General features: G+C 47.7%; 1 protein-coding gene across 5 annotated transcripts in view; it reads left to right on the forward strand.

Moving 5' to 3' along the window:
• Window positions 1–17,124, forward strand: part of ADD2 (adducin 2) — a 123,968-nt gene extending 106,844 nt beyond the window's left edge. For 4 of the 5 annotated variants that reach the window (XM_040458598.1, XM_040458596.1, XM_040458600.1 and 1 more), the window contains exons 12-16: window positions 269–388; window positions 1,283–1,372; window positions 3,279–3,426; window positions 5,324–5,449; window positions 10,643–17,124. In XM_040458598.1, the coding sequence (XP_040314532.1) occupies window positions 269–388; window positions 1,283–1,372; window positions 3,279–3,426; window positions 5,324–5,449; window positions 10,643–10,947 (789 nt within the window). In that variant the 3' untranslated portion in view covers window positions 10,948–17,124. The remainder of the gene's footprint in view (window positions 1–268; window positions 389–1,282; window positions 1,373–3,278; window positions 3,427–5,323; window positions 5,450–10,642) is intronic. The other variant, XM_040458599.1, reaches the window with a different exon arrangement.
• Window positions 17,125–18,775: the final 1,651 nt, after the last annotated feature.

Below are 18,775 nucleotides of genomic sequence, written 5' to 3' on the forward strand. Positions count from 1 at the left end.
GTCAAGGTTCTGAGCCCTAGTCTCCAGTGCTCTTTATGACTGACTGTTGACCTGAGGGACCTTCTTTGACAGCTGGGTTGTTTGTTACCCATGTCTCTTCTGGGAAACAGACAGACATGAAAGAGACCCAAGAAGAGAGAACATCTTTATGTAGGCCTGCTGACCTTCCGTGTAGGCCACATGGCCCAGATCTCAGGGGGTGGGCCATGGGGGAGGACATGGTGACTTTATTCCTTTGCCTTACCCACCTGGCCTTGTGTGTGTTCAGTGGATGAAGGCTGATGAAGTGGAGAAATCCAGCAGTGGCATGCCAATACGGATCGAAAACCCAAACCAATTTGTGCCTCTCTATACCGACCCCCAAGAAGTGCTGGACATGCGGAACAAGGTAAGGTGGGAGCTGCTTACCTTGCCATCGCTTCTCCCACAAGCAGGGAGCAGTCTCAGGTCTCACAAACATGAGATGAGTTCCCAGGGTGCACCTGTCTTAACACCCCAGATGCCTCTTGTGGGGAAGAAGCTACTATTCATTGGCCATACTCTAGCGCTGTGCTCACTCCTGTACTTATGTGGTCCTAAATAACCCTCAGACACAGATACTTGCTTGAGACATTAGATATGTCTAAGAAACCTGCCCACAAATTGAGTTTTTATGAATTTTATGCTATTTTTCTTTTGGCTCATTTTTAAAATTTTAAAATCTTTTCTGTTTATTTCTCGACCTTTGCTTTATAGTTCACTCACTCATATTTCTCGTGTTACTTTAAGAACTTAAGTTGTAGTAGACCACCCCCAAAAGGTAAAATCACAGAATGGTGATTTAATGTGTGGTTTAAGGACCCTCTGCAGTGTTTGTTTAAAATGCAGATTCCACGGCCAATCCCCTGTTCCTCCCCACAGACAGATTCAGATTCAGTGGTTGTGGGGTGGCCCCGGGAATCTGTTATATTAAAGAAATTTCTCAGGGGCTTCGATAAAACATGAGGACCTCCTTCAAGGAGCTACTATGCCTTGTTCACCTCTTAAAATGACCTCCTCAGAGTGCATGAGAATCTGGTATTTTACATAAACTACTCATTCACCCTGAAGCAGACATGGAGACTGTCTCTTCAAGGCACACACTGTGTTAGAGGAGACAGGCCCCCCACCCCACTGGAAGGACCTTTGTAGACCCTAGTCACGGAACACGCTGGACACCAGTACGCCTTCCAAATGCTCTCTCCCAAACTCCACACTGTGACACTGAACAGCAAGCTCACTCTCCCCTTCTCTTGCCACACAGATTCGAGAACAAAACCGACAAGATGTGAAGTCGGCGGGGCCTCAATCCCAGCTCCTGGCGAGCGTCATCGCTGAGAAGAGTCGAAGCCCGGTACAGCAGAGGCTGCCCCTGTCTGGAGGGGAAACGTGTTTGCCTTCTGGGTCTTCAGTGCCTGGGGCTGGGCAGCAGGACCCCTGAGTCCTCATGCCCACCTTCCCCCATGATTCGGGGCGCTGGTGCTCTTGCTGCAAGACGGATGCTGTGAGGACCAGGGACAGTGTCTAATTGCTCTCTCTGGGTACTGGGCAGGGGAGCCTGGCCTGCCCCAGGAGGGATGCTAACTTCCATGCCTTACCCATGGAACTCCACTCTGCCCTCTATTGGTATCCTGCAAGTGGGCATCATAGGAGTGTGGCTGGTGACTCCCAGCTGCTCCAGGCCCGCCTGCCCTGAGCGTTTCTGGCCTCTGTGCGTGGATATGGCATCATCAGGCCATAGCGCTGGGAAGATGCTCATGTGCTCACAGAGGGAAGGCATGTATATAAGGACTGGTGCTCAGTTAGGAGCAGTTAGTTGCCCACACAAACCCACATAGAGTTAGAAAGTATAAAGTTGTTTCCATGCCTGAGATAGGACAGTGTTTTACTAGTGCTTAGCAAAAAGGGTGAAGATCATAATTCTGGCTTGTGTTGAAAATCATTGTTACTCATTGCAAGGTAGCAGTGGGCATGGCATATTCCTTAGTGGTAAGAAGGGGGAAAATACAGGAACTGTTCCCTTCTGCAGAGTAAATTGAGATAGTTTAGATCAGGCTGCAGCCCACAAGGTGGGTGCCCATGCCAGGAGGTGTGAAGGTTATGTCATTGCAACAGCACGGTCACCCACCTCCACTAGCCAGGATGAGGAACACCCAATGTGCCACAGGAGCAAGGATAGAAACACCCCATGATACTGGCGTGGTGGTGGTCATAGTTCGGTACAGTGAGCAAAACTGTTAACAACTCTGCCATTTACACCATGTTCTTGGAATCCCTCTTTTTTTGGGGATCCTGGTCTTGGATTCTCTCTTGAACTCTGTGATTCCTTAAGATAAGCCAATGCTGCTTCTCTTTTGGAAGATGCCCAAGGCCCATTGTCAGAGGACCTGGTAGGCCAGGGAAGGTGGCCTGGAGTGTGTGGTGTGGCCCAGCTGTTGTGGGCTCACCTCCCGAGTTTCACACTCTGACTCCTCCTCAGCTTCCAAGCACTGCATTCTCAAAGGTCACAATGAAGATGCCAAATTAGGAGAAAGGGCTATGGGGTCTGAATTTTAGACCTTGTCATGAGCTAGAGAGGTCAAAGGATTCCTGAAGCTCACACAAGGTCCAGCCAATGAGCCCCCCAGGAATTGTTGCCACTGTCCCCCAGGGACCTGCAGTACAGGCAGGTTGAAGATCTGAGATTCAGGACCTTGGCCTCCTTGTAATTTATGACTGTGTGCAAAACAGGACTAACTGTTTGGACTGAGAACGCTGAAGCCATTGTGTGTTTTGCATTTGACTTACTGCTGTGTGCTGTGGCTTGTGCTGCTGTTGGGGGGTGGGAGGAGGGTGTAGTGGGGAATGGCTGGCATGAAGCTGGCTTGAGCCAATGCTTTGCTTGCCGGCTTTTGGCTAACTGACTTTGGGCTGCCAACTGTATTTGCATAGTGATGGCTTGCAAGCATCCACAGGAGGGATTGCAATAAACGTGTGTCTTCCTTCTGCTTGGGAGCATCCTTTGATTTTATTTCTAGGGCAGAGGGTGGACTCCCTGCATTTACCCAGGTAGTTGCAAAGAACCCAGGTTTGGGGGTGAGGTAGCCATGGGAAGGAATGAACAACCCCTACCCAGAGGCCCTGAGCTGTTTCCAAGGAGCTGCATGCCACGCTGCCCCTAGCAAGACCGCTGGCAGCCACATGAGTCTGAAAGGAAGCTCGGGCCTGGGCCCCAACCACGGCATTCAGAGAGCAACACACACTCTGTGGTTAACTTTCAGTCTACAGAGAGCCAGCTGATGTCCAAGGGCGATGCGGATACCAAAGACGACTCAGAGGAGACTGTGCCCAACCCCTTCAGCCAACTCACTGACCAGGAGCTGGAGGAGTACAAGAAGGAGGTGGAGAGGAAGAAACTAGAACTCGACGGTAAATAACCCTGGCTCCCTAGTGCTTCAGGATCTCCCAGGGTGGAGGGAGAGCTGGGGGCACCCAGAGAGGCAGCAGAGCCGCCAGCCATTCACTCCCACCAGTACCCCTGTGACCCATGCCTCTGCTTGGCAGGGCCCACGGGGCTCCAGCTAGCCTTCATTTGCTCTCACTCTCAATCTTCACTTGCTTCTCTCCCTCCTCTCTCGTATCCTCAATTTGCCCTTCCTGCCCCATAAACCAGCATAATGCTATTAGTTACAGAATGGTCCTCATTGCTCAGCGCCTAATGGTGATGGCCACACAGTGTTGCCATGACCTTGTCTGAGCCTCTCACCTGGGTATAAAGGAGTTAATCCTTGCACAGTACTTAGAACAGTGCCTTTAAGGGGCGCCTGGGTGGCTCAGTTGGTTAAGTGTCAGACTTCAGCTCAAGTCATGATCTCATGGCTCGTGGGTTCAAGCCCCCCGTCCAACCCCCCCCATTGAACCCCCCGTCAAGCTCCTCATCCAGCCCCACATCCAGCCCTGCATGGACAGCTTCAGATTCTGTTTCCCTCTCCCAATGAGCCCTGCGTCAGGCTTGGTGCTGACAGCTCAGCCTGGAGCCTGCTTCGGATTCTGTGTCTCCCTCTCCCTCCCTCCCTCCTTCTCTCTCTCTGCCCCTCCCCTGCTTGTGTGCATGCTCTCTCTCTCTCTCTCTCTCAAAAATCAACAAATATTTTAAAAAGAAAAAGAACATTACTGATTTCTTAAAAAAAAAAAAAAAAAAGAACAGTGCCTGTAAGTATGGTTTAGGTCAGATAAACATTAGGTATGATAAGGTAATTATAACAGTGATATTTATTAATCTATAAAATTATTATTCCTTCTTTATTTCAGAATCTTCAGTCAAGCTCATTTCTCCATGTTGACTCCCAAATATTCACATTCATGATAGCCTGTGGGCTCTCACTCATGCCTTTGTCCCTTCCTGGCACAGTTTCCCCTCTCAGCTAGCCTGATCCGGACTTCCATCTCCAGCCCCTCTCCAGCTAAAAAGCCCTCTCTGTCCCTCTCCACCGCCCCCCCCCCACTTTGAGCTATCCCTTCTCTTTGTTTCATTTTTTTTTTTCAACATTTATTTATTTTTGGGACACAGAGAGACAGAGCATGAACGGGGGAGGGGCAGAGAGAGAGGGAGACACAGAATCAGAAACAGGCTCCAGGCTCTGAGCCATCAGCCCAGAGCCCGACGCGGGGCTCGAACTCACTGACCGTGAGATCGTGACCTGGCTGAAGTCGGACGCTTAACCGACTGCGCCACCCAGGCGCCCCCCCTTCTCTTTGTTTCAAGAGCACTTGGGGTCTGAGACACAGAAGAATTCAGCTCCTGGTTTAGCCCACTAGGCGAGGCTTTTATTCCCTCAGGGCAGAGTCTTCTTCCACAACCTCCTCCCCACCCAGAGTCAGTCATCCTCCTGGGCACAAAGCACACACTAGAAAAACCCTTGCTAGCTTGCTTGGAATTCTAATATGACAATTGAAAAAGTAGATAGAAAACGTGGTGCTTTACATCCCTGGGGGTTATTTGGGTTGAACATGAAAATTAGATAAATGATACATAAGCTACATGTAAACAAATCACAGGCAGGAAGCCTGCAGCCTTGAGGTCCACATCAGGGCTAGCGTTCCACTGGCAGATGCGCTTGGGTGGAGGAAACAAGACAGGAGTCTGACTCCTCCCATTTGCCTCCCCCAGAATGTAGCAGAGATTTTAAAAAGGCTGGGGGAAGGAGCTAACTTCAGCCTGGAGAAATGAGGACCAGCTAGAAGAAAGCATTTTTGTAAATGTTTTCTCTCTGCCTACCTCTCCTCTGTTTGATCCCTAACCTGAAGTGGTTTCCTGTATTTTCAGGAGAGAAAGAAACCACTGCAGAGGAGCCTGGCTCCCCTGTAAGGTCTGCACCTGCTTCTCCAGCACAGAGTCCAGCAAAGTCAGAGACGAAGAGCCCCCTGGTCTCTCCCTCCAAGTCTTTAGACGGTGAGTGCAATGTGCAGCTGGGAGGGAGAAGGCATGTCCACAGCCCGGAAAGGGGTCTGTGTGAAAGGCAGGGCAGGGGTGCACACTGCAGGGACCCTGCCTTTAAACAGGTGTTGAAAAGCTACCCCAAAAGCTTTCTGATCTGCCATTTCTAGGGAATCTGAAATAGGGATTACCAAATGTAACCTTGTTTCATTCACAACCTGTGATAACACAGTTTACAATTTAAGTGCCTGTCTGAGCAGTGATGAGTGAGTTAATGATTGGCCCACAGCCTTTTCACCACTAACTCAGACTGGCTGATGGGTCTTTCTAGATGCACCAGCCCAGTGCTCAAACTTTAATGTGCGTAGGGATCATCAGGATCTTGTTAAAATGAAGACTCTGTTGCAGTAGGTCTAGGGTGGGACCCAAGACCGTATATTTCCAACAAGCTCCCGGGTAAGGCTGATGATGTCATTCTCAACCTTTGGAATCTCAACACTGGAATTACATGGGGAACTTTGAAAATCCTGACGTCGGCCTGGGTTCCCACCACAGCACTCCCAGTAGTTCTCAGCTAAATGGGCTAGGGGTAGGTTAGAGAAGAGTGCACTGGAGTTTTAAGATCTCTCCAGATAAACCTACTGTGTAGCCCAGGCTGAGAAACACTTAATTAGATACTAGTTTAGACAATTAATGTCTAGGCCCAACTCAACCACTAACTAATAATAACTGCTAATTTTAGAAAATCAGATAATCTCTGGGCCTCAGTTTCCTTATCTGTCAAATGAGACTACTAATATTTTCCCTTTTAAAGGTTCTTATACATATAAGGGACATTGTCGATGGAAGAGAGTATACTTTGAAAGAATAAGAACGTTTAAATGTAAGATCTAATTGTGATAATGATTAATAATATACATATGGTAGATAATGATGTTATTATAGTCTATACCACCTAGATCAGAAAAGTGTCCTTAATGAGCTTCTGGAATCACTCTGGGGCATGAACACTCCTCCCCTGGGTCCCTTGAGCCCTCACCAGGGAAGGCTGTACCGCCAAGCCGGGCTTGGTGGACTGATGAGATCTTCTCCCTCCTGGGTCGAATGACCACATGTGTGGATGCTGCTAGAATCCCCTAAGCCCTGAGCTTCCTCCAGAGGTGAATTGCTGCCTTGAGTGCAGTCCCAGCATTGCCAGAGGAAACCCATCTGCTTGTCCAGAGCTCCAAGTGGATGTCCCCTGCCTGTTTGTGTTCATTGTGTCTCATCATGGTGTTGTCAACCTGTCTCCACAATGTCTTCCTTTCTCTTCCCATTTGTGCCTTCATCAAAGGACTTTCCTCCGATTCTGAATACTTGTCTCTGTAGTAAGTATAGAGAGGCCATTTACTAACTCACTCCAACACTTGCAATGGGGGAGGGAGGACTTTTTCAAAAGAAATGTGTTTCTCCCCATCTTTTTCTATGGCAACTCTGCCTTCAGGAGGTTCCTGGCTACAAAATTCAAGGCCAACTCCATATGTGCTATGCATGGGCTGGGCCTCGCTCTAGGATATACACACACAGGATGCACTCATGCACAAACACACACTTGTACTCACACAGGGCATACCACCCAGAAGCAACAAGCCTGCATAGTGAAAGGGCAGTGGGGCAGGCTCCTGGGCACTCCCTTTGAGGGAATGCTTATGCCGTCAGGAGCACATCTGCATCCCTGTTCCTAATACATGGCCCCTGCAAGGAGCTCATGACCTCTTCTAGGGTTGTGGCCCAGAGCCTGAATGGCCTTGGGACCAACTGCCTTATGGAGATGTTTAGAGCACCTGACCTGAATGACCATGTCTTCGTCATCCCTTGGGGCATGTGCACCAACTGCAGGAGGGAAATCCAAGCTGGAGAGGAGGCTTATGGAAGCAGTGGGACAAAGGCTAGTAATTCCATTTCAGCTCCTGGGAGCTCCTTGGAGCAATCTCTGCTGTTCAGGGGGACAGAGGGCGGGAGGAGAGGTGTATGACAGGTGGGATAACTGCTTACCCACCCCTGACATCATTCCCACTGGTAGCATGATTCCTGCCCTCTCTGGTCCAAATTTGATCCCTCACAGAGAGGCATACCCTGGTTGAATTGTTGGAAAAGTCAAGGTCTTCCCTGAAGGCTCTTCCTGTAGCACAGACAGAACCAACTCTGCATGACGAGGCCAGAGTTGTAGCTGCCTCAAGTGACCGATGTGAAGCAGGGCTGGGTGGACATGGCCAGGTGGCCCGATAGCTTGCCTGGCTCCCCAGGGCAGACAGGGCTGACCCTCCCCTCTACGTGTGCACTTTCACATTTAGCTCATCCATTGGATCAGGGCTGGTTTTTCTCCATTTGTCATCATGCATCACCATGCTCTCAAATGCTCTGGTGCTGAGTCACCTTGGTGTCCCTCCTCATCTGTTTCCTACCCCATTGGCTTCCCTGAAGGAGACTCTTGCAAACCCTCTTCCTCCACACTGGTCATCTCTGTCATTGCCTTCTCTTTGACTGGCTCCTGACTGTCCCTGTCCCTACTGACTCCATCCCCCAGTAAACTTGCAGGAAGCACTGGCTGTGCCTGCCAAGAAATAGCCCTGTATTCAACACCATCACTTACTGATTTCACCATCTAAATAAGTTACTTAAAAACCCTGCAGAATCTGGGGGAGGGGGGAGGCGGGGAGTGTGCCTAACACGAATCTTGCCCTTCCTGACTCATAGTGTTGTTATTGGGATAAAATTTGCAAATGAATACCAAAGGGCCTTATGATGTGCTTACGTGGATGAGTTCTCATTATGTACTATGTTCCCAGGATTGTGGGAGAAAATACAGGCTTGCTGTTTTAAGCCACTAAGTTGGGATGGGGTGGGGAAGGGGGTGTGTTATACAGCAATAGATAATTATTAAATCATGATGCATAATAAGAGCTGGTTTTATAGAAATTAGTTGTTCTGTGTGTTGACTAGACTCACCTGGATGGTTCTGCTCCATTCATGTTCACTGGGTCTGCAGTCATCTGGGAGCTTGATTAAACTAGAATTTCCAAGATGGTGCACTCTTGTCAATAGCTGGAAGACTGGGTTCAGCTGGGGACACTGGGATGGCTGGTCTTCTGTCTTTCTCTCTTTCTGTTTCTCTCTTTCTCTCTCTGTGTCTCTCTGTCTCCATGTGGTTGTAGGGCCTTTCCATGTGGCCTCTCCATGTGTGTTTCCATTATAGTAGTCAGATTTTATTACTTAGTGGCTTAGGGCTTCCCAAAATCTAAAAGCAAGAACTTCTAGGCCTTCTTAAGTCTTCAGCCTGTAGCTGGCTCAGTGGCACTTCCTCATCATTCTGTTGGTCACTGTGAGCCACAGAGCCAGCCAGATTCATTTTGGGAGGGGACCATGCCCAACTGTATCTTCTTAAAAAAAGGTAAATGACATATGCAAGTGTAAAATGGATATATTGGCAATAGGTTTAGAAAAGGACAAGATCATTGCCAAATGTCAAGGGAGGCTTTAGCCAGACAAGAGGGTTTATGAGGCCAACTAGCAGGTGAAGTGAGGAGAGGAGAGTGGACAGAAAGAAGGTTGTGTCTAGGCAAGTTTCAAGTCTATTGCCAGGTGACGATGATGGGAACACATGGTGCAAGGGGAGGGGAGTGAGGACCATTGAAGTAAAGGGACTTAGAGAATTTAGTAGCTGGATGATGACAGGACATGGGCCACAGATAGTAGAAGGATAGGAGGCCAAGGTGTTGGATACTAAGAGAAAGACAGTCCTTAGAAGTCATCTGGAAGAGGATGTTGACTTGCCCAGAGAATTTCAGAAGTTATAAAAGATCTCATTATAAGAGTCTGCCCATAGTCAAACTAACCCTTTCTGACTGTCCCCAAATTTACACTCATCTGTCCCATCTTCCATGCAACCATACATTTCTCCAGTCTTTACCCCTGTCAAAAACCCTTGTCTTTTCATGAAACTTCTATCCTCACCTATTTCTTCTGTAAGTCATACCAGTTATACCTCACCCATTACTCACATTCCCAGAGTTGAGCATGCCCAGTGTGAGATCTCACACAACTCACACAGTTCACTCACTGACACCAACACTCACACACCACACCCACACACTCATTCACAAACACACACATATACTCAAACTCAACTCACACACACATATACAGCTCACCACACATTTACACACTTATAAACACACACACACACACACACACACACACACACATGCTTATCACTCATACACTCCTCTTAGTTTCACATAGTGAAAAGAACACAAGAACAGATGTCAGGAGACTGAGGTCTGCCCACTTTTACTACTTTACTCAGTTTTCATTTCTGTAAAATGGGGAGGAGCTGAGTTAGATGATCTTTAAATTCCTTTCTACTTTTCAAAGTCTGTGGTTTTATAATTTCCCCTCCTCCCTCCCCATCCAGGCATTCCAAAGCTTGAGTGGAAATGGGATGGGGGGTGGGGAGGAGAAAGGGAGGCAGGTGAGCTGGGGGGCTTATTTTCTGGGATCTGAGCAGCTCTGGCCTTAAACATGGTGGCAATCTAAACACGTTCCCTCCAGGTGGCCGCTAGAATGAGCCGACCATGCATCTTCCCCTTCATCTTCCCCTTCAGTTAATCCTTTTATCTTGGAAATACAGGGTCCATGTCCCTCAGGGATTCCATTCTCCCTCTGCCTTCCCCTCTGTGCCTCCTGGGAAGATATTCTCCTTTTTTCCCAAAGTTCTTCTCGGGTACAGAAAAGGAAGTGGCTATAAAAACATGTAATTTCCATGTTAACTAATTGGAATTTAAATAAAAATTTTAAAAATGTAATTTCCATATTTTCACTGATGAAACTGAAATAGTTACAATTCTTAGCTTCCCCTTCTGAGTCGTGAGTGTCACTGCTCTCCCCTTTCCTATAGCCTGAGTCTGTCTCTTCATTTTGTGCCTAGAAAAGTTCTCAACTTGGTCCTCGCTGGGCCCCCTGCCACATTTGGACATCATTACCTTATTTACATTTGTAGACAGAGTAACAGAGTAACAGACCTGCCAACCCCCTACAATGCCAGCCTGTCTCTCCTGTTGCTCTACACTTATTTTACAGAATTATTTAGAAATGGTTCTGTTAACCCCAGGTAGAAACCGTCACCTGAAATTGAAATCTTATGGGTCATGTCTTTTGATCTTTTTCTAGAAGGTGCTAAGACAGAAACAAGCAAAGCCACCACAGAGCCTGAAACAACGCAGCCAGAAGGAGTGGTGGTCAACGGGAAGGAGGAAGAACAGACCGCAGAGGAAATTCTCAGCAAGGGCTTGAGCCAGATGACCACCAATGCTGACACAGATGTTGATACCTCTAAGGACAAAACTGAGTCGGTCACCAGCGGCCCCATGTCCCCAGAGGGCTCACCTTCCAAGTCTCCCTCCAAAAAGAAGAAGAAATTCCGAACCCCGTCCTTCCTGAAAAAGAGCAAAAAGAAGGAGAAAGTGGAGTCCTGATTGGTAGCATTCTCATCTGCACCCTCTCTCTCCACCCCTTCCCTTCTCCCAACTTTGTCCCTAGAAGCACAGGGCCAACAAAGGATAGAATAGGACCCTGGATCACACTCTGAGGGGGAACTTAGAGATCATCCAACCAACCCCTCATTTTACAATTGCCCCAGAGAAATCAGGTGACTTTCCCAAGGTCACACAGCTAGTTAGTGGCAGAGCCAGCACTAGAATTCGGGTCTCCTGGCCCCTAGTCCAGTGCTTTTTCCACTATATAACACTGCCTAGTTGTGGGCCGCCTTTGTGAGGTTGCTGCCCACCAATCTGAGCCCAGGGCAGAAGGCCAGAGTGGGCTGCAAGCTCGCACAGCCTCAGACCAAATCAGACAGGTCGAGGCTTCCCCTGAGAAAGGTCCTTTTCCTTGCGGGAATCCAATCTCCTGCTGATGGAGCTGTCACAGTTTAGAAATCTCTTTCCCACAGGGTCCTTGCTCTGCTGCTCACAGTAACCAGACAAATTGACCTGTTCCCTCCACCAGAAGTTAATCTTTGTTCCCAAGGGCTGATGGCTTAGCTCATGCTTCCCCAACCACTAACCCTGAGCTTTCTTCATGGAACCTCCTGAATGACGGATGGATGAAGAATTGTAAGAGCGGGCAGACGTGAGGGCAAGCCAAGTCAGCCACAGGATTCGAGTAGTTTAATCAATATAAGAAGCCAGGAACTCGGCCCATTTGAATCGTGCATCTCAGGCGCTTCAAAACTAAAACCAAATTTAGCTTAGAGAAAAGTTGTCTCATGCTCAGGGCAGAAATTTGGGGAAATTTAGATCCTCCTTTGGCTTTGGGTTGTACAAGGAGGATCAAAACAACACAGGAAATGCTATGCCTTTCTAGCTTTGCATGACACACGGAGCAATGTGGCTCTACCTGTTTCACTCCTACCTGGCAGTCAGGTGTCCCCTGACTTCCCCGCAAACCTGGAACCTGGCTCACACACTGGAACTGGCATCTTACCCTTGGCTCCTTTGGGTTCCGACTCAGTCACTCTGGGTCCAGCAGAGGAGAGTGAGATGAGCCCTTCAAGATTAAGTCTCTTGAATCATCTAGGAGAGAAATCAGCTTGAGTGTCCTCACCCTGTCACTATCTGTCCATCCTGGGGCCTAGTAAGAGCTATGGCTTTCGTTGTAAATGCCAGCACTACCTTTTCATATCCTTCCATGGGACATTGAGTAATAAGCGTTGTTGGCTCCTAAAAAATAGACAATCCATTCTCTTTATAGCACAGTGTCTTCAAAGAGTATTTTTCCTTTTTGTCCTGATGATTGTGAAAGTACTTTTGAAAGTTCTTAATCATCGTTTTCCACATTTGGGCACTTACTTTCTATGTATAGACACTGTGCAGCCTTTACATTCGTTGCACCCTTTGACCGTCACAATAATCCTGTGATGTGGGTGAGGTATTCCCATTTTATGATTAAGGAAACTGAGCCCCAAAAGGACAATTGACTTGCTCAGGTGATGTGGCTAGAAAGATCAGAGCCTGGATTTGAGCCCAGCTCAGTCTGAGTCCAGAGCCTTGTTCTTAACAGTTGATGATGATTAGAAAACTTGAATCCCCAAGGATGGTTGTTTTAGTCCAGGACCCATTTCTGTGACTGGTCTCCACTGTGTAATGTCAGCAGTTGACATGAAAGCAGAAAACTACCCGTGTTCTCCCTCATCAATACACGTTAAGTTCCCAATAAACGTGGATTGTGGTGAGGCCAATGTGGGCCTCCAACAAAGGAGAGGCAGGAGCCATCTGGTTGGGCCGGAGTATAGTTGGGCTATTTCTTAAGAAGGAAGGAAACTGACACCTGACTAAGGAGAACCCAGTGCTGCATCTCTCTAGTCAGATTCCTAACTGCTCCCCCACCCTCTACTTCGTTCTACTTTCTGATTGGATCTTGTGATGGGCAAGCCAATGGTCAAGGGCATGTATGCCTCAGAAAAAGTCTGTGATGTGGGAAATGCCTTCAAAAGCCAATCCTCTGATGCCTTCTTTAAAAAAATAGATTTCACATTCATTCATTTATCCCTCACCATCTTTGTTGAGCACCCACCAAGCATCAGGCATTATGCTGTCATTAAAAGGAAATAATCATTGTAGCTAGAATAATCAGCAGGAAACAATGTTAGGAGTGGAGACGACATAACCGTTGACACAGCTTTTTGTGTTCAAGTGGTTGTAGCTCAGAGATGGTGTTGATTTGACTCTGCATTCAACAAATTCTCTTTATTCCCTTTACAACAATGAGGCCTCATAGGTGAAAATGCCAGAGCCTTGCTGGAGCATCATCCTTGGAATTTATGCCATGGGTCCACCTTACATTTATCCATTTTCTCATTCCTCATACATTCAAACAAAACAGCAGACCTGAAAGCAAAACATAGTCCCTGCCCACAGGAAGTTTTTAAGTGTAGGAGGCATGTAGACAAGTTACCAAAAGGGCAAGAGGGCAGAGATGGCATAAGGAAGTAATGATTTACTATCTTCTGGACCAGAGAAACTTTCCTGAAAGATGTGATGATTAAGTTAGGTTTTCAGACAAAGAGGAATTCTCCAGGAAGACAAAAGGGTTGTTGGAATATTCCTGATGAGGGAAAAGCATGTGCAAAGGCATGGAAGTGCAAGGCTCCATGACAGGTCCACTGAGTGATATAGTAATGCCAGAGCATAAAGTGTGAGGGGGTGGGAGGCTTTGTTTTATAGGCTTTGTTTTATAGGGCTGGATCAGAGAGAAACCTGTAGAAAATGTGCAACTAGATTTTATCATGTAGGGTGTTTGGAGTTGCTGATGGCTTACAGTCAGGATGTCATAATCAAGCTTGAATTCTACAAAAATCTCTTTGGCGGCTGGGTGGAGAATGGCCTGGAGAGGAGGAGAGCAGTGAAGGCACAGGAGATCTTAAAATGAGGCCTTTCTGAAATGTCAGCACTGAAACGTTCTTGGTGGCCTGCCTTACCTACATTTTCCTTTATAGCATATAGCATGCTTCTGGCACAGAATTTTACTTCCCTAAAATTCTTTGGATAAAGCATCTTAGAGATTTTCAACAAGGAGAGGGAAATATTCAAAGAGCTAATCCTTGGTGCAGTTTGCAGGTCTATTTTTGCCTTAGTGCAGAATTGCTACAAGAGCTTTTGAGTCATTCTGCCAATTTCTTCCTCCCTTGTATGTGCAGGAGGTGGGGCCCTTAGCTCTAGGCTTAAGGTGGTGCACTGGGTGCTATTGCAGGGGACATGCAATCCAAAAAAAACCAGAGGTTTTTAGAGGAGAGGCCATTTTCTTTGGATTTGGATAAAAGTTGGCTGAAAACTTTTACCAGTATCCTTCTGGAGAAAATGCATCTATGGGGAGCTCAGAATGGGTAGGCGGTAGGTTCATTTCTAGTAAAGCCACTGGGCATGAATCTGCCACAGAAAGGGATGAGAAAACACGAGCCAGTCTGCAGTGTTATGGATGGCTGAGCTGGGCAGAGGGAGGTTTTGAGGCTGTTTCCATGGGAAGATAGACTGGAGTGAGGTCGGGAGGCAGGAGACAGTTACAGAGACAAATTGGCTCCAGTGACTCTCTGTGCGCTGATGGCTGGCACCCAGCAGTGATGTGGGAGAACTGTCCACACAGTGTGGCCTTTCTCAAACTTTGCAAAAAGCTCTGCTAAGAGGCAAGCCTCCAGCCCAGATCTGTGCTCCATAAGGGCCTCCTGGCCTGTAGTGACCCAACTATCTGACTTTGTCCAGGTTACACACAGATTAAAAATAGCCTCCCTCAACAGTGCTGTAATGAAAATAGGGTTCTTCCTCTGCAGACAGAGAAGTCCTTCTTAAGGGACTTGCAGGGATTTGGATGAGCACCCTGGTCTAGTAAGAGCCCCACTAAAAACATTGCTCTCATACTATGGATTTATGTATACTGAGCCTTGAATCCTGCTCCCAGTGTCTAATGCACTGTCACTCCTGAATGTGGCAAGGCAGTCATTCAGAAGTCATTCGGCACCATTATAACAGGGCTATCACTCTTGTCAACATGTGGAGAAGCACTGTAAGGCCACTTCTCTGGTTACCATGGATTCGAAAGAACCATTCACCCAACACCACGATTTACTTCTGAAAGCTGAAAAGATCAAAAAGAAATTTGGAATTTTCCATGGAGGTATCCATGGGGGTGGATATACACATAGTCTCCCATTGGCCTGTAGGCCATCTTTTGCCAAGTGTATTTTATATGTTCTAGTTCCAGGCCAAGAGTATTCAGTTTTTGTTGAACAAATGAGAAAACATACAGTCCTTACTCGTTTTCCTTACACAGGTCAGCATAAGCCCTTGAATTGGTTGGTACAGTTGCTGTTGACTCTCTGAGCTTAGAGGAAAACAGGTCTTGTATTTTCTCTCACCACTGGAGTCTAAGCAAACTCTCAAAGACAATAACATTCAAAGAGTCTCAGAAGAAATTAGGGAGGAGGTAAATCCACTCCCACAGAAAACACAGGGCACCCCCACAACTGTTCCCCATCTGTTCCAAAAGGGATGATTCAATGTGAAAAGTCAGAGGCCTGAACTGACCGATGAAATATGCTCATTGGTTATTTCTCTGTTGCAATCCCACTTGTGCCACAATATGAAAGAGCAGACACAGTAGAGTGATTATTGCCAAATGCCCTGTCTAGCCAACCTATCCACTTGGATGTGGCATACTTTTTGCCAGAAATAAAAGCATAGGTAGAGCCCTGTCACCAGGGCACATCCAACCCTCTTGAGCCTCTCAGAAGCCACCCTCACCCAGGAATCAACGTGGGCATTTCAGGTGGGGTGTCCTTCTTTAGTGGAGAAATTTCCTTTTATCATTTTATATAGATAGGTTACTCTCTTTAGGAACAATTAGAATCTCCAGTTGAGGGTTTTCTTAAAAATATGGAAGTGATGGTTCATATTGGTTCGTACTTGGGTTTTGCCAAATCGATGTTTGGTGCCATTTGCCTTCAAGGTGTCCCCAAAAGTTGGGTCATTGCTATGAGAAATTAGACCTGAAGATGGAGGAGAACTGGTCACAGTCACTGACACAGGGGACACAGGTGTGGCTGGAGGCCGAGCCTCAGTAGCTTTCCCCATGGGGCAGCTTCTCTTCTCACCCACTGGTTCCCAAGGGGCAGGAAGAGGCTGTCTGCAATATGGCAAGTCCCTACCTCTAAGTAGCTTAGAGAAAACGTTGTGAGGGTTTGGGGTGGTGGGAGAACTATAGAAAACCCCCCAAACTGTTCTCGTCTCCAGCAGATCATCTCGTATAACTTTAGATCTTCTCTTTTTAAGTGAATCAAAGGAGGACAACGGTTGGACCAAGGATGGAGGGGTCACATTTAAATACATCAAAGCTCTTATAAAATGGGACTGTATTTTGGGGACCTCTGCCCCCACATTTCAACCCCACCTCATGCCTGCCAGGCCTGCTTTGATCTCCGTGGTCCAGCCCACCTTTAAATTCCTGCCATCTATGCTACAGCCGAGTCCAGCACTGTGTTCATCCCTCTCCCAGGAAGACTCAAGTGGGGAGGGCGTCCAGGGCCTGGGCTCACCTGACTGAGCGTGAGGGGGTCTAGGTAGAGAGTGCCGTGTTCTCTAAAGCCGTGGATGGTTTCAGTGAAATGTCTGTGTCTGACAATCGTCTTCCCTTGTACATGCATTGTCTGTGTTTAGCTTTTCCTAGTATTGTGAAGTCTCAAATAGGGGTTCCATGTAAATACTCTTTCTGCTACTGAAAATGCCAGCCCCCTGAATCATGCATCATTCCCACAAACGGTTTTGCCTTTACGCTAACACTTTTTGAGCCACTGATGTGCAGATTGATGATTAGTTTCTTGGGCTTTTATTTTGCAATTTTATATATATATAATACACACATATAATATATATATATATATATATTTATGGGTTGGTTTTGTATAGTTTTCTGTTTGAATCTCTGAGCACCAAAGCTGCCCTTGGATTTTCAAGAGAACTTTCCAAAGCCACTTCCTGAGGCCCCCCACTCCCTCTCTGCTTTGGTGTTTGTGGTGCTGGGTGGCATCTCTGCCCATGAATTTCTGTATGTATGTGCTGTTATCTCACCTGCAGATATTACCCTAGTAAATCTACCGTGCTTGGCTTCCCAGTGTGTGACCCATCTCTGTCGGCCACCCAGCTTGCCCTGCTCTCAGGAGAGTAGAAGCCAGAGAGGGGGTCCATGTAGAGGAACATCCAGCCACACAGGAAACTCCCATTTTTGAAACCATTCCTCACACATGTGAATAATTGAGTTCTGGCTGGGGAGGGAGGTAATACAGTAAAATACTGTAGGCTTCTAAGAAGGGAAAGGCCATGTGGATTTGCAAACAGCTTGTGGAGGAAGATCAGTTTAGATGGGCTGGGGTACAGGAGAGGGATACAAAAACATGAGGATGGTCCCCATGGGTTGCAGATTCATGGGCTGGAATGCAAAGAAGTGTCAGGCCAGAATCAGCAGGCTGGGGAGAGCTAAGAGGTCACCCAGAGGGTGAAAGGGGAATAGAGATCCTAGGGAAGAGAAAGAAGACGAAAGAGCCCATTCGCCCCATCCCTGCTCCTCTTTACTCACATAAGGAGCCCAGGATTTGTTGAAGGTCCACACACATATAGGTCAGGCATTGTGTCTCACATGTAGCACCTCATTTAAACCCCATAAAACCCAAAGGGCAGTCCTATTATTACCTACTTTACAGATGAGGAGCCGGCTCTGAAATGAGGTTTTTGTGGGCCACAGGTTTGTATGTGGTGAAGCCCAAATTCAAACCGAGGTCTTCTAGGTAAGCAAGCCCTTAATCTTTCCACCACTTCCCACTAACCAAGTGTCCCGAGCAAATCTCCCCATCCCCATCGTCACTCCCAGGCCCGCTACTTCCTGGTGGGCCTGTGTCCCCAGTGCTGCCTCTTATACCCAAAGCTCCCACGGGTTCCTATGGACCTAGCACAGCCCTGCCCCAAGGCCATCAGTGTCTTCTCTCCTGAAGTCCCCAAGGAGACCACCTGCATGCCATGTGACACACAGCTGTGCGCACCACTCAGGCCAAGAAGCACAGCCAGTGTGCCCACACCATCTTATAGAGCTTGCTGCAGCTGACAGTGGTGGTGCAAGCCATCAAGGGGAGCTCCTCTTCCTCACGTCCTCAATGTCCACTGCAGACCTGAGGCATACAAACATGGAAACAGAACGCCCTCCACCTTCCAGAAACGCTGAGGGATTTCTTCAGAGTATGCCCAGCAGGGGAGAGAAGGCCTAGGGCCCAGCGACCCACAATTCCCTGTGCGTGAAAGGAGCACCGCCTGGACAGGAAGTGGAAAGGCCGCGCAGGGGGCGCCAGCTTCCACCCGGAGCTGGATGAAAGCAGCGAGGGGAGACCGTGGACACTGGGGAAATGCGGTGGGCTCCAGGCCTGACCTCAGAGCGTGAGCAGGGTGCCAGGGTTCACACTGTGGAGCCCTGTTTGCAAGGTCTAAATGAGGAGGTGAGAAGGGGGATGCTTGAGCACCAGGATCCTGACAAGCATCAGAGAGGGGTGCCATGACCCTAGGTAATGCTGCCTACCCTAATAAATATGCAAAAGGAAATTTTCAGCCAAGTTATTGTGGATGCCACGGCTGCCACCTAACCATAATCTGGCAAAATGTAACCATTAGAAAAGTAGAAATCTTTCCTTTTTTCTTCCTTTGGGCCTTTGGACACAGATCCACACATCTCTGACAGGAACCACACTTAATCTGATAGAGATCTCACTCTATCAAG

The sequence above is a fragment of the Herpailurus yagouaroundi genome, unplaced genomic scaffold (assembly GCF_014898765.1).
Source record: "Herpailurus yagouaroundi ecotype Mexico unplaced genomic scaffold, PumYag 221, whole genome shotgun sequence".
Taxonomy (NCBI): Eukaryota; Metazoa; Chordata; class Mammalia; order Carnivora; family Felidae; genus Herpailurus; species Herpailurus yagouaroundi.